We start from the raw sequence: 24,116 nt of genomic DNA, 5'->3' as shown, positions 1-24,116 counted from the left end.
AAAGCGGAACTGGTGGGTTTTGCTTGTGCACTCGCTAACCGTGGAATCATCCCGAGGTCTGTGACAGCACGCCCGAATTTCCGGCGAGACTAAGAGAAAGCGTATGTCTGGTAGGAGAGCAACCGAAGTCGCGGGCGTTGCAATTTAGTGACTCCACCGCGCTCACAGACGGGCCCGGATATGAGGCGCACGACGTTAAAAGCAGAACCCTGGACCAAGGCTCCACTGCTGTGGACGGTGAAGAACGCCATCGCGACTTCGCCATCGACTGGAAGAAGATGGAGTCAGCTCTTTAACTTGTAAAACAAACCGAGAAAAAAGGGGGGCCCCTGCCACTCTCATGTGCACCGCCGAAGTTTCTGAATGCCCACGGAGAACGGAGAGAGCTTCTGCGCGAGATATTCGTCGCTTCTGGCGACTGACGAAATACACCGTGCAATGCGGCCCCCGCGCCACGCTCTTACGTGGTAGATGTATGCTGGACTACGCCTCATTAATATACAGTGGTCTCGCCCCTCTTCTGTATGCGATTAGCACTACACATCTACCCGGTCCGTAATCCAAACCGGTACGTCGAGAGGTGGAACACACGGCAGAAGTCCAGCACACGGGCCCGTTTAAACGCGCTCTGACACGTCGGGAACGTAGCACGCGTATCCGAAGGTGTCCCACGACAACTTTTGTACACCTTTCATCAAAAGGCAACCTTACTGATAGGCTCCTGCACCTTCGAAACGCCGCACATTCTGCAGGTTCTGCAAATTTTGCAGGATTGCACGCGCGCGGTCTGCATCGGAGAAGGCAGCTGGCACATCAGTTGGCGTATGCCGTATGAACGACTGCGGGGGTCGATAGTGTGGTAAACAGTTTGTGGGTCCATGTGTCGGCGGTGCTTCTCGGTTCCCATTGAAGCCATACGAAAGACTGGCTAAAATTTGGGAGGGGTTTTGATAGGGATACGAGGGAGTCCCGGGGGAAATCGGACTAGTGTGTGGGTGCGCTGAAACCGCCGCGGCCGGCTGATATGCCCCGTATCTCTGCATCCTTATGTTGGGTGCGACCCCAGCATCAAGAACCTGGTTGGTAGCTTGAGCAGCAAACGGAACACCGGTCATCCCGTATGCCGGCCTCAGATTTGTCACGTCCGCCTTGACTGGTGTTACTAGGCGTTCCCGTAGATGCATGTATTGCTGGGTCGGAGGAGACTGGTGTGGCTGGTAGGCGAATCCCGCAGCGTATTCTGGTCGGTCATTACCATAGGCCCTCTCCACGACAGGCGCCAGCCCATCACCACGATACCCAAACCTGCGAACAGATCGAGATATCACAGTGGGAAAGAAAAGAAGACTGACCCTGGGAGGGCGCTCGTCGCATGCGTGCTGCTCCTGCCGCCGCCAGGTAATACGTGCGTTCTCCGGTTCCACTGTGCGCAAAGGCTCCGAAAAGTCTGCTGCGTATCTGGAGATGTGCCGAGTCGCTCTTACTCTCAACCATTCACCATTTGCGCAAGACCAGGGCACTGCGAAACTACATGGAGTCAGTACGCAACTCTCACACACTGTCATACCATTCCATCGGGGGTGTCCGTTTCGCGCTGTCGCCGGTCGCGTGATACGTGCCTGCTGGATTGCCGGCAGTTGCGAAGTCATCCAGGCCTGCAAGAGGAGGTTGTTGCCGAGCTGCTGCTCTCCGCTGTCTCCCCTGGAAATCATCCGACCTGATCATCGGAGCGGGTACTCCAGCCACATTCTTTCCCTTGCCTTTTCCCCTCCCACCTCTTTTGCCACCACTGGGAGGAGCATCGAGATGCATACCAGTGTACGAGCTGAGATCTGGCCCCGCACCTCCATTTCCGCCACCGCGTCTTCTCTGATTCGGAAAGGAGATCGCGCCTCGATCGCCCCCGGGATTGTTACCTTGTCGGGTGCTGCCCTTGTTAGTCTGAGTAGTCTTTTGTCTGTGTGATGCGAGAAGCCGCTTTGCAGCTGCCCGTCTTGCCTCCTCCTCTCGCGCCCGTGCTCTGGCTTGTAGCTGCATTGCCTACATGCGAAACCCCCCCCCAAAAAAAACGCCTCGTCCGGGAAATGAACGAGTCACACTACAGTTCTATCGGCAAAAGAAACCCGAGTCGCATGTGACAGGATTCGCTGAATCAGACCCGTCGTACACTACGTGTGCAGATTGGTGGCATTTATTCACAGCCCCGGCGACCCTGGGGAAGGAGGGTGATGTGAAGGCGACTCATGTAGCTACCAGAGAACGTCGATAATCAACTCCGACACAATAGCCCTTGATACATGATGCCGACGAAGCACCACCTTGGGCAGCCTGGGTGGCTTCCTCTCTCCGAATACCAGTTCTGCTCCAAGAAGCGGAACTACGCAACGCCTACACCGGACACTGGAGACCGCGTGGGTGACCAAAGTGAATGAATTCTGGCAGTGGTACATTTTTTACCAGACGGTGAATGAACTACACATTTTATATCTTAAATTGTTGACAGAGTCACACGTTGTCCAAAAAAGAGGGTCAACGGATCCAGGGTAGGCTTCCGCGCTGACGGACGGACAACGTGTCCTTCTTGCAAACTGACTCAGAAAACGGCAGATAAACCGTCCCTTCATCCTCCCATCACACACACAGAAACCATAGCACTCAGAGTACCTCAGCAACTTTTTCTGATTCACTGGATTCTGACGAAGAGCTAGATAGTTATACTCAAAATGTATGAGTTTGCTGCGGTACAGCCTATCTCTCTGTATCTGTGAACCGATAATTCGAAAAAAAAATGATGCATGAGAAAACTTTTTTTTTTTCGGAAGTAGCGCTATAAAGACGGCAGGCGGATCTGGTCCCCTTGTCGGGGTTAACACGTGTAGATATCCCAAGAAAAAAAGTATATACAAATGAAGGAAGCAAACAAAATTTGCAATGAGACTATCAGAAACCCATACAAGAGAAGGACAAGTTTTGACTTTGTACCTACCTTCTTTTTTGTTTCTTCGACCTTCAAGGCGATACCACGTAAATTGAAGGGAGAAAGCAATCTGCCAGGAAGCGGGCCTTCTTCAAATGCTGGTAACCGGCATAGAGCAAAATCTGTCTTCATCGCTCCTTCAATAGAAGGGTCGATATTCAGCGAACCCGGAGCGCAGAATACTTGAGATAAACCTTGCGAACAAACACGGACAATCACAGGCTTCATTCCGTACCTACGCTTGTACAGACACAAAGAGAGACACAGCTATAAACGCCTACTATCTGAACACCCCCCTGCTACACACGAGTATGTCTCTCCAGTTATCGGTGGAAAACTGCACATGGGCGAGAAAAAATGCACGGCTCCATACCCAACACTACTTAGACAACAGCTGATATACACAAGCAATGAAGGTACATCCGTAAACTACACGTAGCGATGGTCTATGGCCTGAATTTGCCACTGCTGACGTGCTGTCCAACTAGCGTATCTACCTGCTAGGAATTCTAGAGCCTCTTCCAAGTGGACTTGCGAGTACTAAGACCTTACATTCTCTTTGGCTTTGCTCCAGTTCGTGGTTGTCAACATCCTCATTACAGCGTTGAAGCATTTGAACCAGGGCATCGTGAATCTCAGCGCTTTCGTCAATATTAACTTTCTTATGATCGTCTTCTCCCCCCTTACTAACTCCCCTTCGTCCTTGTTCATTCCCAAACCGCTGTCCTCCCCCCCGAGGTGATGGGTTGACTCCGACTCCACTTGTGGTTGGTGTTGGCTGGTGATGCTTAGAGAACGAACAAGGATTTCCAGACTCCGCATTGACAGCTCCCACATTGACAGTCTCACCCGGTGTACGCGGGTGTTGATAATTATATTGTCCGCCTTGGGAAATATTCGGTTGTCTATACTGCGCTGAATCAGGGGTGGTGTTTTGCTGATGACTGGCACTGTAAGGACCAAAGTTGGTCTGATTGTGCTCTGCTGAAATGCCGTACTGCTGATGATGGTAAGCCGGAGAGGAAGAAGCACACGTTGATGAGGATGACGCTGTCGGTTTCGTATCAGTATACGTCCCGCTGACGGGAACCGCGAGGACCTCAGACAACAGTTGTCGAACACGATTCATTCTTGATAAATCGGCTAACGTGATAGTTGGACCATCGCCATACGTGGGAAGCTTCAAAACCTTCGAACCATCGTAGAAGCTCACTCTTCGGAAAAAAAGCAGAGACGGACAGCAAAGTAATGAATCAGTCATCGGAGGAAAAGAAGAGAGAAGCGAAGCTTCTCCACCTCAATAAAGGGAGATTGTTACGCGCGTCTACTAGTGTTATCTATACTGAAAAGTGCTGTACACATGCGCATATGTGTATGTCATGATGAGAGGAGCATTACATCTAGAAATTTTCTAACGTCTACGTGCAAGCATCTGAAGGCCACAGCAAGAGATGCTCTCGGCCCAGAGCGGCTTACATAGATGCCGAGGTGGTACCAAGGTGTACGAACTGCAAAAGGTATAGCAACACGGGAACGACACTCTTTCTTGGCTTCACGCCGACAAAAACGACTCAAACACCCTCGTTCGGAGATCAGAAGCTTTTTCTCTTATCAGGGTAGATGTACCATGTCGTTAGTGAGAAACGTGTCTTCTCGAGAACGTCTTTGCGCGCTAACGTACACACCTATCTGTAGAGTACACGAGTTGACATTCCCCGACCTCGGATGCGATGTACACACGTGACTAGCCCCGTGTGTACACACACATTCACAGTATACGCGAGGCTCGATAGATTAGAAGAAGAATTCCTTTGGTCAAGAGAGAGCCGATCGACTATCCACCTCTCCCTCTTCGCCCATGTCGTTTTCCCTCTATATGCACTTGAAGGGAGTGTACTATCACACCTATTTATGGCAAAACTATCATAACGAATACAACTGAAATCGCGCATACTCACACACCGCAATACTAAAAACATTCTCCTAGGTAAACTTTGAAATTCCTCGCTCTACTCTACAGTACCCAAGAGGGCCACCCACGACCAGTATGACTGTACAAGAGAGACACGATGACAAACGCCACCATCATCATAACTTACTCCTTGAGCAAAACACCTCCGTGAGGCGTCACCTGGACCCCTAGTTCGACATGTCCTCTCTTCTGACTGAGAAAAGCGAGCAGCAATAAGACTGCTTGCTTGTGAGGTAAAATGGTGACGCCTTCCACCCAGCACATTGATGGATCATCAGTTCCTTGGATCATGGTTACCACCCCATATACTTCCTCGCTCTGAAATAGGGAAACGGAAGGAGACAGAAAAAAACCCATCAAGTCTTCAGACTTTCTCGACAGGGTGCTTTTGTCTTTTCCTATCTTCCCTCACCCTTCTATGACTCCCTCCTTAGTTAGCCTGGCAGTGTCGAAAGCCAAGAACGGAGAAGTCGTGTTACATGCCGTACGTGGACTCTCCACTGGAAAAACGTGTGCGCTCCACACACGTCGATGACACACTATAAATATTTCGCAGGATCCATACTCCGACGAGAGTACCACCGCATGCTCAAAAGACACATGTAGATAGGTAGTAACCACCTACGTTAGAGAGCGAAATCGGAAATCTGGAATGTTATTCAGTTGCACCCCGTGGAGCAACACGAGGTCCAAAGAAGTGCCGAGAGAAAAGAACGTATATACAAAGGATGACGCGGTGACGCATTGCATCCCTCCTTCACCGATGTGAAGTATTCCATTACAGAACCATGATTCCATTAGATATGTGTACACACATATATGTACAGTGCTCGTGTTGCAAGCTAACACTTACGCGTTGGCAGATAAGCTTACTCGGATGACAGAACATCTCATACTATCAATACCTGGGAAGTGTAGCCCTTTGGACCAGCATTTCATCTGCTCTGGTCGTGTGAGATTCGTAGGAACTGAAGAACAACAAAAGGGCCAGCACTCACGCTGAACTCCTCGTTCCTCCTACGCCCTCCCACCGGCCCGTCTGCTCCACCTTCTGCTCAACTCCATATCGTGTCCCTCCCCGTCTCCGTCCCCTTCACTAAAAGGTTAAAAGAAATCTTTACCTGTTTGTATCTTTGAATACCTTCGAACTCCTGAACTACGGGGCACGCCGCAAAAAACCCAACAGGATTTCTACAGTTGGTAATGGCTTTGATTTTCACCACCTTTTTCTTCGCATTCTTCTTCTCATCCTTCTTCTTCTTCTTCCTTCCTCCCTTGCCTCCGCCTCTTCCCTTCTCCTCTGAGTCTCCGCCTTTGTTAGCGCCACTACTATTGCTATCTTCATCGCCCTGTTCTCTTCCTTCTCCTGTCCTGCTCCCCTCCCCCTCCCCACCTGCTGTACTACAGTCTTCATTGTCCCCAAACATCGACCAAGACACAAGAAAAGGAGTACATGGGCGCACCATATCGAACGACTGCACATTTGCGCAGTTGACAAGGTTGAAACCGCCCCCGCCCTGCAAAAAGCCACTGGCATTCCCAAGGCCTTCATTTTCTGCTACAGTCGACGTTGTAGCCGGTGAAGAAGGAACTGGTACCCCTGCCCCTGCTTCTGCAGACGATGATGACTGGGAAAGAGGTCCCGGGAGAACTACGGAGAGCTTCCTGAAAAAAAGTGACAAGGTGTATTTTTACACCAAAACCTTCCTCCGCGGTTCTACGGTGCCACGTGTATGTACACACTGAGGAAACCTCCACCGCGATGCAGGGGAATGCCAGTGCGTAAAACAAATAGATACGTACCGCGACGTGGAGAGTGTTGTGCGCGCCGGTCCCGTCTGGTCGAAGAGACAAATGATGAGGGTTCCTCTATACCGACTAGTACAGATATCACGTAACAATGACATTCGGGAGAACAGCTAGAACCTGTCAGCCCTTCGCTAACCATTCCCGCCAGGCACGACGGCGTGTGTCAGAAACGCGGCGAGACACGCGCATCGCCTGAAGAACCTGGGGAGTCTCGCAACCCCTTTTCGATATGTCTGTCAGGTATCCAGGTGAACTGCTTCACTAACCCCAGTTCCTCGTTCGCTTCGTACGTGGAAACAAACATGGGCTCGCGACAAATGAACAGGAACCACCGCGCACCACACCTTCCTCCACGAAACGTCTTCAGTAACTAGGCACCGCTTGCGCGCTGGACCCCCTGTAGGGCGAAGAAGGCACCCTCAACGCCTTAAGCATATAGTATCTCCAAGCAGATACAAATCTGGTACACCTATGTGCGGTTTTTCTTCATATGGAAGTAACTATTTCTGACAAGGCGCACACTCGAATATAGATGTATATACATATGAAGACGCAACAGTATACCCCACTCAAAACAAAAAAGAATTATGATTAGCTGATGCAATGTCGTGACTGACCATCGGCCATTCGCAAACTGGTTAGGTATATGTACAGCGAGAGCCATGGTTTGTCTTCGCCCTTCATCGTCTCCTCCTCTCTCAACAATAACATGATCTCCGACTGTCTCTACCCGATTCATTCGCTCCTCATGATTTTGCTGTTCTGCAGTTGTGCGGAATCGGAACTCATTACTGCTGTTAGTCAAAGCCGCAGCGTGGCTTGTGTCCACCGCCCGGTTCTCGCCATTCCTTGAGGAAGAAGACCGTAGACTACTGACAACGGCAGCCAAAGATCTGGAGTCAAACGTTAGGCACGCATTGGATGGAGCATTTGGGAAACACAAGAAACTCTTCTCCTCTGCGCCGTAGCACGGACTAACTGTATAGTCTAGTCCTGCACACATGAGAGCTAACGCTGCGCGAACTTGTTTGTTCGGTAGCCCTGTCCTGGTATCGAGGCGATCATGTAAGAGGAGAGTTCTTGCAGGGTCGAGGCCTTGCCGGAGCATAGCCGCTGAAGGACAAAAAAATCAACAGTACAGACCTAGTAAACTTCGCGCTCGTATATAGACGGACGCGAACACGTCCACACATCCAACGTCACACTAAATGCTGCAGAAAAGTATTGTCAAGCTCACGCAAGTAATACATACTCATAGGCATTACCGCCGCCTGTTCAAAAACCTGATGCATCTGTATACGACTACTCTTTCCCGCTGAGGAACGTCAATCACAATACATACGCGCATTTGCACGTACATACGTGACTGCATAGGTGGAGAATATCTTGCACCATTCTTTTGGGCCCAACAGTCCTCCTGTGCTTCGTACGCAATATGAGTAATTGAGAACACAGTATCTGATTCGTGAAGGACGGTTACCTTCGTGCCCATGAAGAGAGCATCTTTAGAGAACACACGTACACAGTTAGACGAATACGTCCAGACACAGACTCAAAGACAAAAGGGTGAGCATCTGAACAGCTGGAGAGACAGCCACCCAAACAAAAGACAATCTGACAGACTCACTCACAGTTCGCCGTGCGGACCGTGCACAGGTATAGTGATATCTATTATCGGGTAACCTGACGTAGATGACAGTAACCGCATAGCCTGAAATATAGGACGACAGGTAAACAATTATAATGGGCAAGAAGCTGATGAATACGGAAGAATCTCGTTAGTGAGAGCGGAAAATAGCTCTTTGAATCTCTGACACTGTGCCCATATCTCCCCCTGCATACAGAGAAAAAAAAGCCAGGGAGAGAAGTTAAAAAAAAAAAGCGAAAAAGGAAATAGACGTTAGTTCTCACCTCCGTAATCACTCAAATCCCATTTGGTCTTCTCGCCTCTGCCGCCCTTCCCCCCGTCTCTCTGGCCTCCTTCGCCCATCGGCGCGCGAGGCATCACGTCGGATACGACTTTGTCATGTACACATACACGAGGTTTTCCTAGCACAAAAGAAGGCGCGAAGGCCGCAACAAGAAGAGCTTTGAGAAGAAGCATATCTGACGTAAATCGCTCTTGCACTGCAGCTGCTGCCACTGAGCTATTATAGGTCAACGCTGTGGGGTGGACATACACCTTGGTAGTCGTAGTAGTAGGAAGAGCCTCCCTTTCATTGCTGGGGAAGGGGCATTTTGCGCCTTCCTCGTACTTCGCCGTCGCGGGAGAAGAGCGAGACGTAGACAGACGAATCGCTGGGTTTTGCAGTAGATCAATAAAAAAGCTCAAATTGGCCGACGCTGCCGAATCTGAGGTAAAGAAAACCGCCCCATAGACGCGCACACGTCCAGAGTAGTGCCAGTATGGGTATACGCGTATGTACGGAAATATGTACTCGCGCATGTGCGCCCGCTTCTTTGTTTATAAAAAAACAGAGTTGTGGTGCCCGTACGTGACGGAGCTGGCAGATCTAACAAACGTACTCTACTCTATAGTTGGCGCACGTAGGACACCAGAAACAGCATAACATGCCCCTGCACGCGGGTACTCTTCACGCATGTTCACGCAATACAAAAGAAAAGGCCAAGCGTTCCCACGACGAGGCCGCTACTGCCATCGCAGAAGGGACATAGAGAAGTCGCAGCATCCAAACTTCAGTACGAAGAGCGAATACATATGGAAATGTCGTATGGAGGGGCAAACACCTGCTACCACGGCCCGTCGCTGACACATGCGGATCGGCATGCGAAGTCGCTTCTCCGCAAAGCTTGAAACAGACAAAAAAGGGAGGAGATATGATTTAGGTAAGAGGTTGCCGAGTCATGATTTCACACCAGGCGGAGCGGAGCAGGGAAGAAGCAGAGAGGGAGACCACCACCAGACACGAGGAGATGACAGCAGAGAAGACTGGGGAAAAAGGGAGAAAAAAAGGGGACGAGCGGAAGAGACGGCGAGCACTCAGCTAGTTATCGGGAGACACAAACAAGCCTCAAACCATAATTATGTGTTAGTAATGACTTGTGTTTTGATGGTACGAAGAGCGCTGAAACCAGAAAGACACAACAAGCATGAAGACGTGAACGGAGGCAGAAGATAGACAAAGAGAGGGCTCAGTAACGTCGGGAGTACGCGTACATTCAAAAATATTCTCTATCTCTTTTCCGAACACCAAACTGATGTGCACTTTCATCATACTTACGAGAAGGTAACAGACGCTTCAAGCGAGATGCGAGATCTACACACATCATCGCCATATGCACCATACGCTTTGCCACGACGCTGTGCTTCCGCGAAAATTCTCGAGAAACTCGGGCATACTCTGACTGACGGCAAAAACGAGACACGACACAAGAAGAGAAGAGGCCGGGAGAGGCCGAGAAAGACATGAAAGCCATGTTTTTCGAAAGGCGTTCTGAGAACTCAGCACAGCGACAGACGCCCCTCCCTGCTTTCCATCTACACTGGCCCCAAAAATCCACCACATATACTTCAATGCCACTGTTTATGAAGATGCGCGCCAAGAATCGACTTGACCGGAGGGGAGCTGTGTACGTGTTGAAAATGCATAGATATGCGGGTTAGAGAAAGCGGAACACATACATCCAGCAGGGGGTGCCTTGCGGTACAAAGAACGGAAGACTGTTTCTCCAAGTTCGGTGTTTTCTCAAAAGTCAAAATCGTGTGCTGCGAGAAAGGGATATGCTATACCCCACTGATATACAGAACAGTTACGCCTGACTGTACAGCGACGATGGCACTGCTGACAAGAGTGAAAACCACAAGCAACCGGATATACGCCCGTTTACAGACCAGGACACCTCGTATCTACCGACCAGCTGAATGACGCAGTGGAAAACCGCCGCAGCATGTTCGCAAGCACGTGAATGAACATCTGCGTCGCACAGACGAAGAAGAAAACACACCGAAGAACCACAAAGCGAAGTTCTCAGTGGGTCGCCACGTTCTAATCTAAGCTGTGGGGCATCGAACACGAGAAGAGATGGGCTGTCAAGATACACGCGCACATATCTTCGCGTATACACATACACGCGTCTATGTATCCAAATAAATTAGATCTTGTATGTACTTCTCGCGAAGTGTGAGAGGAAAGCAACACTACTCGAACCCTTGAAAGAAAAAGAAGAAAATTGAGTCTCTGTCCCCGCAAAACACTAGAAGAATTAGACTCTGTTTCTCCGCCATACATCGTCGCCGAAATGCCCTCCGCATGGGGTGAAAAACTTTCTCTGGTGTAAACTCAAGGTCATGGGCTGAGTCCGTATCATAACCGGTGGAGGCTCTAGCATTGGTACTTATCGGGAGCGTCGAGGCGTTCTTACTTTCATATTCATTTCCAGTCGTCTGTTCCCTTGAGACGCCGCCTTTTTGGCAAGACGCCTGCGGGTTGCTGCTACACTTGAAGCAAATTCTATTAACCAATCGACAAATAAATTCCTACAAATGCAAGCCAGAAAAACACAGGAAGAAAACCTGGAGAGATAGTTCACCGCTTCATGGGACGGGAGCGAACAAGGAAACACTATGAGGGCGCATCTGCCCCTGTCAGTAGCTTCACCATCCATGCCCGAAGTTGCACACATCAGGGATAGTCTGCGAAGAGAGAGCTGTGGATACCAGAATGACACTGTACGGGTGGCAGTAAAATGAACAAACCTAAACGGTATAGAGTTCAAAACACTTAGTGTAGCTCCAGTAACTCATTGCGTAGCTCGTACTTCTACACGTACACAGATCGCCCCTTCTGGTCCAGCACTGGCGAGGACGTTGAACTACGTAATGAGTGAACTTCGCAATTGCCGACATTAGGCTGTGAAGATACTGACACGCGAAAGAGATTTGTCTTTCTCTGGTACACATACGCAGTAACTATACGCCATCCGACTCTGAATGGATGCCGATGTGTACGTGAACCTCGACAGGACTTCGAGAAGCCGCAGAACTCAACTCTTTATTCACTTTTCGACCCCGTACATGTGCCCTTGTGATGGTGATTGAAAAGACTCTATACACGCCGCGTCTACTTCCGTTTGTATTTCCCTTTAGGTCACTCCTGTTCAACACGGGATTTTGCAAAATTACCCCGTGTCTCCCGAAGAGACAGGAGTATTCTTCCGGGAACTCTTCTTCCGGTCCTTTCTATTCAGGGGTCCGGACGACAGATATACAAAAACACCGACACATCTACCTATCTGTCTGCCCGTAGCTGTTGAGATACGACTACAGTTAACGCTCCTTTCCTTGCAAAACAGGAACGAGACAGCCCAAATCACTTAGTATACTCTGCAAGCGGGACAATACTGCCGGTGACATCATGGCGCACCACACGTGCGTATCCGTAGGGCCCTCTTTTCGACGACGGGCGGGAACCGAGAGAAGAGGGAAAAGCGAAATTGTACCTTAACATGATAGGTTCAGAATACTGATTGGCATCATAAGCTGCCCGTGACTTGAAGGAAAGTTGGAGTTTCTCAGACAGCTCAGCCGGGTGTTTGATGAGAAGCGCCGACGGCATAGTGAAAGGATCCTGTGAAGCCAAGACGGTTGTCAAAATGAGCGCGTCGCTAGTACAGCCCGCGACGACACCGAACATAAGAAGCCTAAGAGCAACGGGAGACCAGGATGACAGCCGAAACAGAGAAAGAAAGAAAATGAGGGAAGGATGGAGTGACTGGCAAAAAGAATCGCGCTGCCTCCCTGCAAGCAATAGAACCCACTCCTGCATAGACAGACAGGTTACAGATATATATATATATAGGACAGATGGACACCACATACCGGAAACTGAACAAGCAACAAAAGGGGGTTCATGTGAAATGCTATACTGAAAGCACGGAACAAAAACAAAGGAGTTCAGCTGCCGCTAATCACACCAGTACACCTGCTGGGTTGAAGCCTATTCACTGAAGAAGTGCCACGATGCATATATAGATCCGAGTCCCCTTTACGTACAATAGAAGCACACATACATACACAAACCCTTGTTCCCACACTGGTCTGTTTCTTGTCCACAAGAAACAATCCAGCAATTCCGCCGCAGAGAAAAGAACGAACGCGAGTGCAATATTTCATACCGGATGGCCGCCCCGCAAAGCACTGAGGCAACTTCGCCTAATGCCACTGCTATTGCTGCTGCTGCCACGGTGAGGGAAACAGCAAGAATCCACTCGGACATGTCCTTTTTTGTGGGTTTACACATAGTTTCAGAACGGAATCACTCCTCTCTTTATGGGCAAGTACACGGTACTTGCATCACGCTATTCTTGCATGTTCTCTCGGCAGATGAAACAAGCAGGATGCACTTGGATTAGTACGTTCGGGAGGTAAGAGAAACAAGGCTTCTTCACCGGAGACGGGAAAAAACGGTGAGAGAATGTGGACAGGAAACGGAAAGTACTAATAAAAAAGAAGCACGCAGACCTCACTTCGTCCAGCCGTCCTAAGAGTAGAATAGAAGTGCATTTACACATACTTAGTAAGACGAGTATCGATAGGCAAATGCATCATAACGTGTCCAAGGTTGGTCATTTCTGCATCTTCACTGTCACTTGTTATAGCTCCAACGCAGTCAAGAAGTTTCCTTGCTCCATTGAGCGCCTTCGTATCGGGCGGCTGAACCGTTAAACGTAGTAGCTGCGTCGGGCTTAACTGCCCTTTGCTTAGAGACTCTGTAGGTACCGAAGGGCACACAAGAAATATAAACAGGGGAACATTTGAATAGAATACAGACGTCGAAGCTTTTTAGTAACTCATGAGAATACTTTCATGAGACAACAAAGTTACAGCAACTAGGAACAAGCGTATCAATAGGGAGAGAGCGAGGAAGGGGATGAATGACAGTAGACCAGAAACGAGTAAAGAGGACCACTCGCCTCCCACTGGCAAGCCATAGATCTGAATCAGCCCATTACAGATGCAGGTGCACGAGCGAGTACGCTTACATGCCGTACAAATGATGTATGGTTTTTGACAAATAGTGGAATACACATAGGTCAAATGCACACACACAACCACAAAAATCGTGTATGTACACGCACAGCATGCACGTGAATACACGTATGTACATGTGCAAACAACTACAAGTAAGAGAGCGACCAAAGAACAAAGGCAAAAATATCATTTTGCTTACGGTCAATAGCAGCAGCCTCCTCCTCGGCAACAGAACCTCCAACGAAATCGGACGGACCCCCATGACTATACATCAGCGCTCCCGGACCCCCCTTATGTTGCTGCGGCCGTGTATCTTCACATCCTCTCCCTCCCCGTGGTAACGTCCTCTCCTCTTCTTTCTTCTCTTGTTCTTTCTGTTCTTCGAGAGCCAGCCTGTTCAACTGGTCAGCTAGGTGTTTAACATCTAAGTAAAGCTTTTCTAGAGGGGCTGTTTGCATTTCGGGAGGATCAAATCTGCGCATGCACTTCTCATAGAATTGACGAGAGACCAGTCGTATAGACAATCCTGGAAAGACTCGACCTAATAGCAGGAGTCATCGCACACACGACCGCAGCGGAAAAAGATGAAGGATTCACAAACAACGGAGACTGAGAGACAGAAAGAAAAAAAATGGAGATGTTCTTTGAAAGTCTGTACATATATTTGAAGATGAAAAGCCACCACAGCCGCGCAACCGTAAAGACGGGGTTTTGATTTCTGGTGGGTCAGTGTCCATCCAACGATTAACGTATGCGCACCGCCCCTCGTACTGGAACGATAAGAAAATGCGCTTATGAATGGAAATATATATTCCAAGGTGAGCAAATACATCAACTGTCTTCAGCCTCACGTACAGATACAACTCGCATACGACGCGCTCACAGTTTCAGTGCCCCGGACATCGTGTGAAAATTCTGTACGCAGATTGAGTCAGGATTACTGCACTCGAACAATCTAACTCGAAAAGGCAGGCAAGATACTGATGGATTGAAAGGCAATCACCGCTTCACGAGCATCGTGGGTGCTCTAGTGAGAATAAGGTTAGCGTCGGCGTGTACATGCACTTGCCCTTAGGTATCTCCCTCTCTCTCTCTAGATGTATACGGTAGATGACAAATGTCCTGTTACAGAAGCAGTACGGATGCGCCTACAAAGCACGCGTCTAAAGCGAATCAACCTGTCTGGACACTTCTTTTGCAGGCTCAGGCTGGATCCCCCAACGTCTTATTACGTGTACATGGCTATCAAAGTAAGGAAAAAAAAACAGCTCAGGGGACGAGAAATATCCCGACAGAACACCTAGAGAGCAAGAGCTAGAGTGGAGCACCTTTCGTAGACCCCGTCACCAAAGTACGCTGGTCTCCGGTGCAGCTTGGCGCCGATAACTACTATGGTAATGTGCTGAATGTGCACTTAGCGAACGACTATAGACACATACACAGCTGGACAGATACAAAGACAACACAGAGACACACACGCGACACAGATGTATTCCTAAACCCTGAAGGCATTAGCAATTGAGAAGCACGCAGAAAAAATGTTCAGGACAGGCACTGGAGGACCCCCGGAGAAACAATATTCCAAGAATCGCTTCTCTCTTTGACCCCTCCTTAAACCTCTGCCAAAACAAAACTCGGCGGTGCATCATCCCCACACACAGGTACACAGATACGAATACCACACACATAAACACCTGCAGAAGCCGCTCACGTCTTTACACTCTACAAATCTGACTGGACTATATGTACGCACATACAAACAAAAAATATGTCCTCCCACACACAAGAAAAAAAACCGATGCAACGTTCGCTTTTTCAAGAACTTCAAGACCGGATGGGTGATCTCACCTGTTCTTCCAGAGCGCTGCTGGGAGGACGCATGCGAAGTCCAGGTCCGGACTAAAGCGGCCGTATGGCGGCGCTGAAAAGTATCAAAACATGAAGCGACAGACGGCACACCGAGACTGCGTACATATCCATCTTTCTCGCACAAAACGCGCAGAAAACCACAGCCGCGGTGTTCTGACGGACAGCCACCCGAGGCTATAGTCTGGTGAAGCGTTCTGAGGCCTTCTCGCTCACCCCCCGACACTAAGTGCTGAAGAAACGAGGGTCCCCAGGGAGACGTAGATATGTGGATGTTGTAGCTGTATGGGAAACTCTTATCTACACGTCAACGAAGTGCCCATCTATGAGTACTTGGAGAACCGTGCGCGCTAAATGTGTATACACATATGGTCCGTACAGGCACAGCCAACACACGGAAATGTGCACACGTGCACGGGGGGTGAGATCTGTCCGAAATGGCTTCCCCTCGGTGAAACACACATATTCTGGTACACACGCAGGCACACGGTAATACATACGTACGCAGTCATAATATATATGCATACGAACATCGATATATCTGCACCTAGGCACTGCTACTCAACACTCTGGAAGAAACATAAGCATGCGACCATAAAACGTGTACATGCGTACACTCATTTGTCAGACAGTATGGTCCGTCCTCACACATCCCCCGCGGATACAGGCACTTCTTCCCGAGAAAATGAGAAAAAATACGCACCTACGACGCATGGGGTACCAACCCCTTGAGTGAAAAAACAAGCGAGCTACTGATGGGCACAAAGCATTATCGCTAGTCGGACTGACCTGGTCATATATGAGCTGTCGTTTAAGACAAAAGTCTATAACAATCCGTACAGCTGGCAGTGTAAGAGAACTCTCCGCGATATTTGATGCCAATACAATGTGGACAGTATCCGATGGTGGCGCACAGAAAACCTCTTCTTGTTCTTCTCGACTGATAGATGAATGCAGAACGAAGAGGCGATATTTCAATTCACGATGAGAACTACTATTATAATAATCAGCCTCATCACCACCATATGCTGCTCCGCCTCCTTCCGCGCTGCCACTGCACCGCCCATACTCGCCCTTCCTGTTGGGGTCGTCTGTTGTCGTTGCGTCCGCTGCCGCCAGTGCGGCCCATGCCGTAGACGAATCTAGGCGTGACAGAGTTTCGTATAGATCCGTAATTTCTCCCAGACCTGGGAGGAAAATCAAAATGGTCTCCCCTCCATAACCTAGGCTTGTGACTAAGTCTAAGCACACGGAATCTAATCCTTCCGGTATCTGTGGTTGCAGGCTTGTCTCCATCTCTGCTCCCCATCCCCTTCCGTCTGCTTCTCTAAGGGTCTTAAGATGATCAATCTCTCCTCCCTCAGACGCGGAACACCCCGTAGCAGTCGCCCTTCCTCCTCTTTCCCGACGACCACCGGCTTTCCCCTGCGAAGAAACTGAAGAACTCGTGTCAAACCTCGACTGCGCCTACGAAGATAAGTGAGGAGAATCCAAAGAAAAAGAAAAACAAAACAGCTTCTTGGATGATTGCCGTTCAAGTTCAGGCAGATATCGACGGAGCAGAAGGGAAAAAAAGGACGGGGGGAGGGGGGAGGAAAGGGAACCCGTAGTAGCTCGTCCGCGTATGGTATCAGAAAAAGAAATGTGACTTTTTCGCAGATGCTAGACCACGCCATCAGCCAGAGGGCAGCATGACGGAGGGGAGCAGAGAGTGAAGAGAATTATAGGAGAAATTAGGACGGTCAGTCAACTGCAACACCAGAGACGTAGGTACAAGGAGTGGTGGGGCGCTAATACAACAGCAGTGAAAATCAGCCGGGAGCAATTATTGAGTGGGAATGTCGTTACTCCAAGAGTTAGTCACTGGGTATAGAGTATGCTACTCATCTCCCCATGGGCGTACATAGAAAGAAGTACATATTGCTGAATCGAAACTCCTGCTTCCACACTTTTACGACCTACCATCCGCACACAAAAAAGAATGTGTTAGTATGTGCACGCCCTTTGTCTGCGTACCTTCCCATGTATGTCCAAAGAAAACAGTGTGCTACAGTTTCCTTCAATACCCGTTCTGGTACTTGACATCACAGGCAGCAGATCCGTAAATGTGCCCCAACCTACATATGCTTTTGTACGAGCACGTACAGATATAAAATACGAATCTACACGTACTAACTTGTTTGGCAGATGTGTAGCTCTCATTGACGGACGGCTTGTTGGAAGCGAAATACAAATGCGCAGTAAGAGAAGTACAAGGGCTTGAGTGCGAGTGACTTGGCGCTGCTAGTTTCCGTGTCAAAAGCTCTCCTTAGTTTTTCAGGTGCTAAACCGACTGCACAGCATCTGCAAATATCTAGTACTCAGGTCTTGGCGTTCGTAAGACGTGAGGATACGGGACTGACTAACATACAAGTAACACACACACGGTGAAGAAGCCCGTAGACAGAGTAGATACACAGATACCCCCAGAGAGACCCGCTAACAGAACGCAGCCCCATGATGTTCATGGAGGAGAAATTTTTCGGTACTCGAGTACTATATGTCCAAGTATATTCGTGGCAAAAGAGTTGAGGCACAACTGTGAAGAGGGAAATCCCTGGCTATCTGTCTCTCGCGAATGAGTAATTGCCGCACGCGATGATGCCTCCTGATCTAGTAGAACTCTTCTGTCCCCCCTTTCTAGAGAGGAAAAAGTAGTATACGCAGACTTACATCTTTGAGAGCCTTGAGACTCTTCCACGAGAACTGAATACCGTTGGCAGTACTGCCACTTTGCGGTTGTACGCCGCCCTCTCTTGCTGACTTCCTTTCAAGCATAGCCTTGACAAGGTTGACTTGAAGCCCTGCTCCCCCTACTACGCCCTGATTTCCTCTCCCCCCCCCTCCTCTTTGAGCCCCCTCATGCTGGTACTTGCCGGCTTTTCCGCCGCAACTACTCCAGTCACCACCTTCAACCTCCTCCTCATCTCGTCCTTCGATAAGTAAGGCGCTGTTCCCTGTGAGGTCACGAACGCTTAGAACTTGACCTCGAAGTGTGCTAGGTTTTGCTACCCCGTGACAGAGATCATCAAGGAAGAGATGCTGGACAGGGAAGCGACGAGCCCCAACATAGATTCGAGGCGATACGGGCATTCCGTAAGGTGTGAAGTATTCGGCAAATAGATTTCCTTGGAGTGTAGCTGACATCACAATCAATTTCAGTCCTCCCTTGTGTCGCAGCTGTAATTTCAATACGAGGGATAACAGATCAGCATCCAAGTCTCGTTCGTGGACTTCATCAAGTATAACATGTGTTAGAGACGACAGCGCATGAGGCTGATTGATTAGAATCTGTAGGAAGTACCCTGTCGTGACAAAGCAAACTTTTGTGTTTTTACTAACGCACGAATCCCCCGATATGCGAAACCCAACACTCTTCCCAAGCGGTTCATCGAATTCCTGGGCGACCCGACGGGCCAACGCTATACATGCTAAGCGCCGAGGCTGAGTAACAATGGCATTCAGGCTTTTTCTACGCTGTGCACGGCTTGCTGTTTCTTTCAATGGGTCCCGAAGTGGGGAAGTATTATGGCGGTTACTATGATTCACTTCTCTTCTTGTTGGAGACCCCATTCTCAGTTTCTCTTTCTGCTGTTCTTCCAGATCTTCTTCTAATAGGAAGCGCGGAACACGGGTACTCTTGCCACAGCCCGTTTCCCCCTGTATGCACGTGACCGGATGATCACGTATATGTTGTAAAATAACCTGCTTATATTTCATGATCGGCAATTCGTCTTCTAGTATGGCCACCCGCCCTGCTCCTTCTTGCCCTGATCCCCCTTGCTTCACGCTACCACGCCTATTACAACGTGTACCACCTCCGTCCCCGGTGTTTGCTTTCCCTTGGTCGTTCATGGCTGAGTACTGAGCTTCAAGTCGAGAACATGATGACGAGAGAGAGGCCTTGCCACCGTTACTATCGGATGCGAGATGAGAAGCAGTGGTTGTATTCCCGCAGGTACTGCAAGAAGAGGGTGGCGGAGAAGAGAACACAGAAGGCCCGTAGTCACGACTCCCCCGCGCGCCCGAATCATCGCATCCTGCAGGCACGGGGGCAGTTGAGAGCGTTGCAGCAACACTACCCGAGTCCAGGGGAGAAAGAGGAACAGCAGTAGAGGGACGAGACGTCTCAGAAAAAGCCACTGAAGAGAATTCCGCTGTACTACTTTTCCCACAGTTGGACAGCTTTTCATCGTAAGTTCCAGTTGACAGTGAAGCTTCCCCACACGGACCAGGACTCCTTGGCCCGTCCTCTCCATGGACAACCGTCCCTGCTACAGCGTCACCTTTATCGTCTGTTCTTTCATGCTGTCCTCTACCATGCCCTCTGTGTCCCCCCCCTCTCCCCCGACCTCCTTGTCTCCCTCCCCTCCCTTCTGGCCTTCGTCTTCCTTCTCCTCTTTCTCCTCCTGTCTCCGTCAGTCTGTCTGGACGGCTGTCACGGTCATTGCCAAGTTTCATATTATTGGTGTGGCTACCACCATCAACAGAGACACTGCACGACTTCTCTGCTTGAAGAAGCGGCTCCTCTCCCGTCTCCGCGCCCGCTACTACGTTAGATCTCCTTAGTCTCCCCCCTCTCCCCCCACCACGACGTAGTTCTTTTCTTGCTGTTCCTCTGCCGCCTGCCCATGCTCCCTTTGACTGGCGAAACTGTTGGCCGTGTCCTCCTGCTTGTTCCCCCTCCTCCCCTTCCCGGCGACTGGCTCCCGCAGGACTTCCGTTTCTCTTCCCTTGTCCTTCTGTATTTGGATGGATCAATGCTGAAGACGAGGCCACTGATGTATGGAGAGAACCAACAACGTCAGATACACCTCGGGAGTTAGTATTGTCGTTGTTATTCCCCATCCTGCCCAAAAGACGCTGGATGACATTTACCGAAGACACGTTAGACGGCCTCTTTGCTGTCTGCTGTGCGTGTGAATGAGGAGCAGAAAGAGGAGCCGAGAAGTCTTGTGTAGGACCGCTCCACGGAGTTTCTTCGTCTCTACGGCCTCTGCCTCTGCCACGACGAGAGGCCGGGTTTGAAGACGAGGGAACTGCGAAAGACGCCATAGCAGCGGAAACGGCGAAAGGAGCTAATAGCGCCTGAACTGTCTTTTTGGGCGTAAAGGACGTACCACCTACGAGAAAGAAGTCCTTATATTGGTAGGAACGCCCGAGGAGTCCGGCTTCAGATGCGACTACACGTCAGACGTAAGAACGAAGAGAGCCCAATCCGAGACTGCAGACTTGTGCCGCCGTGTGGGCCCAACACCAATGTCTAGCTCGCGTGAATACGCACAGCTCGCCACTAATGGACGGGAGGTAATACAGAGTTGCGTTGAAATGAATCGAGGAATGGGCATATTGCTAGGACCGGAGGAGGAAGAATACATGCATAAAGTCGTGAAAATGGGAGGGCGTCTAGCGTGTATCACAGGGAGTCTCGCTATTATCTCGTGTCTTCCCAGGGCTGAGACATGTCGTTAAAATACCGATAAAAAACTTCTTCCAGAGGGACGCCTTCCACGAACGATAAAAGCAGTCGGTTGCCCCAACTCCATACATAACCAGTGGGCACTTGGAATGCGAAAGCTTCCAGGAAAAAAGCACATTCCAACACCGACAAGAAGGACTTGTTTCTTTATAACATCCCCGGATTTTTGGCTGGCCGGGATCCTTAAAAGGCGTCGTCGCCGCGCTTCCTTCCGAAGCCTGTTTTCTGCGTAAGCTGTGAACAGGAAGAGAAAAATAAACACACACACGAAACGCACTAGGAAAGCCACGAGCCTGACTCCAAAAAGAGATGGGGAACGCACTCCTCCAAAAAGCAAGACCGTCAGCAGTTTCTTCGTCTTCTTCATGTGCTACAGCTCCACCGCAGCTGCAGTTTATATGGTAGGCCCCCATGGGAGTGAGTGAACCGAGCAAGGAGACAGCGGACGGACCCACTTTCGATACACAGAGAAAGTAGCCGTGTCCGCTGTCCCACCCCCCTTCATTCCCTTTCCTTTGTATATGCGGGTTATACTCGGGCCAAGTGCGAGAGTTCCCTTTCTCGTAGAATTCGATGCAAACGTAAGTCGTTCACTCCGCAGAGCCCTCATGCATGGGATCCTTCACGGGTGAAGGACAAAGGGAAAGACTGAGTCAAAGACTTCTTGCCACGGTTGGGGGGAAACGGGGGCAAAATTTGATTGTCGTAGCCCGTGCACCTCGCTCGCCGGTTGTGGTTGAAGATGCTGTACCTAGTCGCTCCCGTTGTTACGCCCTCGTCTCCGTCTTCTTCTCGTTGCTACTCAAGTTGTGAACTTTTTGTCGTGTTCAGTCCCGTAGTTTCTCAGCAGCGGGTACGCCTGTTTGGCGGACGATTACGAGGACGAGACGCCCGTCGCAAGATCTCAAAAGGCATTCCGCCTGAGTGGCTACGCTGAAGCGGTCGTCCCCAGATCTGCGCTGCCGGTGCGCACTGTTCCTTCGCTCCTTTCCACAGAAGAGAGTGATACGGTCAAAACCCACTAGCCTCTAACGGGATCGGGCGTGGCCGGGGTCTCCCAGAGAGACTGTCGTGCTGTACGTAACAACAGCGGCCACTCTCTGGGACTTAGACGGGCGCTCGGGTGTTCCCTGCTTAGACACCAAGTTCAGTATTGTGCGTGCGTCAAATCTTGCTGGTCCGAGCAGCGCTAAACACCGAAATTCTTGGTGGTTTGATTAGTGGACCACCTCAAAGTGCGTCAGGTTTTACACGGCGGCGAGCCTTGCAGAGGCTCGTGGGCGACACTAGCCGTAGGGGACGGATCAGAATCCACGTCGAAATCCAAGCGGTCGTGTTTGAGGACTGCGATCTAACGACTGCAGCGAGAACCTGAGCCTGTGACCTCTTTTAGGGCGTAGCGGGTGACCCCTGACACGCGTCGTGAACAGACCATCCGTCATGTTCCGCCTCGGTTCCCGTGGGCGTATTTTGCGAGGCATAAAGACCGCCATTGACGGGTTGGCAGCGTCCATACACTGACGGAGTAGGAAACGGTCACTTTCTTAATGGTGTCTACGGCGTGCAGTGAGCTCGGACGGACTCCAGTCTTTTTTCTTTTGAGCCGTCGAGTCAGCGGTTGGAGAGTGGGCGCTTCTGCTCGCGAGAGAGGCCCGACTAAGGACGGCGATGGGGAGAAAGAGAAACAGTCTTCTCTCCAGAGCTCTTCGGTCGCTGTTTTCAAAGATCGGGGATTGACTCCCGGTGGTCCGTGATCACAGCGGTTGCCTCCGCAGATAATAATGCCGGTCGGGAAATTGTAGGGGCGGCTCTCCCGCGCGTGTTGGTAGGGAAGAAGGGCATACTAGCCGCCCATGAGCTACGCCTTGCACGAAGACAAGATCTGGAAAAGGATCAGAGCGCCACAGTTGAGCAGTCGCAAAAGACATAGTGAGAGAAGCGTTACGGTAAATTCGTGGTGGAAACGCAGTGCTCCGCGCTGCGGCCCTGCGGAACAGCCGCTGTGTGCCGCACTGCCGTACGTGTACGGCGTGCAACAAAGGGGCCATGTATGTGTGTGTGTTCGAACGAAGTATGCGTGAGCGGGCTCTGAGCGCCATCTGTCTCATTGGACCGCTGCGCTGTGCGGAGACTGAGTAGAGAGACTTCTTAGAGCTAAATCTACTGAGGTATCGCGTCGGCCGTTCAGAAAGGGCCTTAAGGGTCTCTAGGAGGGCAGGGAAGTTTGCGCTAGTCGGTGGACTGTCGGCTGCGAAAGGAGGGATGCGACTACAAAGCTGTAGGCGCCGCTCAAGTCGGCAGACAGTCGAGTGCATGGAGTGCGTGCGTCGTGATACTGCCATGCGTACTCCTACGCGCTAATCAGTCCCCTTCCTCAACTGCTGCACGGATGAAGCCTCCGCGATAGTCAGGGATTTCCATTCGTGGCTTCACTCACCCCCTACCCGGTAAGGAGTTTTTTTGTGGAGCCACTTCACATCGATGCTCAAGCGGATGTTTTCACCCCCGGGAGGTTCGGACAAAGTCACCTGCGCTCCACGAGCCGGCTAGAACGTGAGTCTCTCCGTGAGGGCTCTTCTCTGGCAGTAGACCACTCCTAATTGCTATATGTTTCATGACAGATTCAGCAACAACCCGCTTTCTGCAGCCTTGCGTCTCGAGCTGTGATCAGGAGTTGCTTCATTCTCTCTGGAAGATGGGCCGCTCCACCGTCTTGCGGCAACGCTACCGGACCAAGTTGAGGACAGGAATATCTATCAGGGAGACACTTCCACGGACTGCAAGCGTCGCGTTCCCAGCTGCGAAGCGAGAAAAAAACACAGAAACTTCTTGTCTGTCTTTTCGCAGTTCACGCGTTGCCGCCACTTCAACCTGTTCAAAACAAACGTTCAGACGTCCGGATCAGTTAGCGCGGCGACGGTCTCGCACGCAAAAACCGTAAACCGCTGACACACAAGCTCGCTTCTGTAGTGCCCGCTGCACA

At 50.3% G+C, this 24,116-nt stretch overlaps 2 protein-coding genes across 2 annotated transcripts; one reads left to right on the top strand and one right to left on the bottom strand.

Annotated features, from left to right (window-relative positions):
- Positions 1-277: 277 nt before the first annotated feature.
- Positions 278-21,613, bottom strand: CSUI_007237 (helicase associated domain protein). Its single transcript, XM_068067387.1, has 16 exons — positions 18,328-21,613; positions 16,405-17,082; positions 15,598-15,670; positions 13,949-14,290; positions 13,292-13,487; positions 12,219-12,419; positions 11,142-11,256; positions 10,001-10,124; positions 8,670-9,110; positions 7,376-7,871; positions 6,071-6,614; positions 5,077-5,267; positions 3,475-4,191; positions 2,987-3,212; positions 1,568-2,040; positions 278-1,305 (listed from the first exon to the last, which is right to left on the bottom strand). The coding sequence occupies exons 1-16, from the start codon at positions 20,707-20,709 to the stop codon at positions 708-710; spliced, it is 7,797 nt and encodes a 2,598-aa protein (XP_067920638.1). The 5' UTR covers positions 20,710-21,613; the 3' UTR covers positions 278-707.
- Positions 21,614-21,684: 71 nt separating this feature from the next.
- On the top strand, positions 21,685-22,597 carry CSUI_007236 (uncharacterized protein). The gene has a single exon (XM_068067386.1). It carries the CDS (start codon positions 21,746-21,748, stop codon positions 21,944-21,946), a length of 201 nt encoding a protein of 66 aa, XP_067920637.1. The 5' UTR covers positions 21,685-21,745; the 3' UTR covers positions 21,947-22,597.
- The last annotated feature ends 1,519 nt before the right edge of the window (positions 22,598-24,116 follow it).

Source organism: Cystoisospora suis, assembly GCF_002600585.1.
Source record: "Cystoisospora suis strain Wien I chromosome Unknown contig_3768, whole genome shotgun sequence".
Classification (NCBI taxonomy): domain Eukaryota; phylum Apicomplexa; class Conoidasida; order Eucoccidiorida; family Sarcocystidae; genus Cystoisospora; species Cystoisospora suis.
This window is presented reverse-complemented; position numbering and strand designations above follow the sequence as displayed.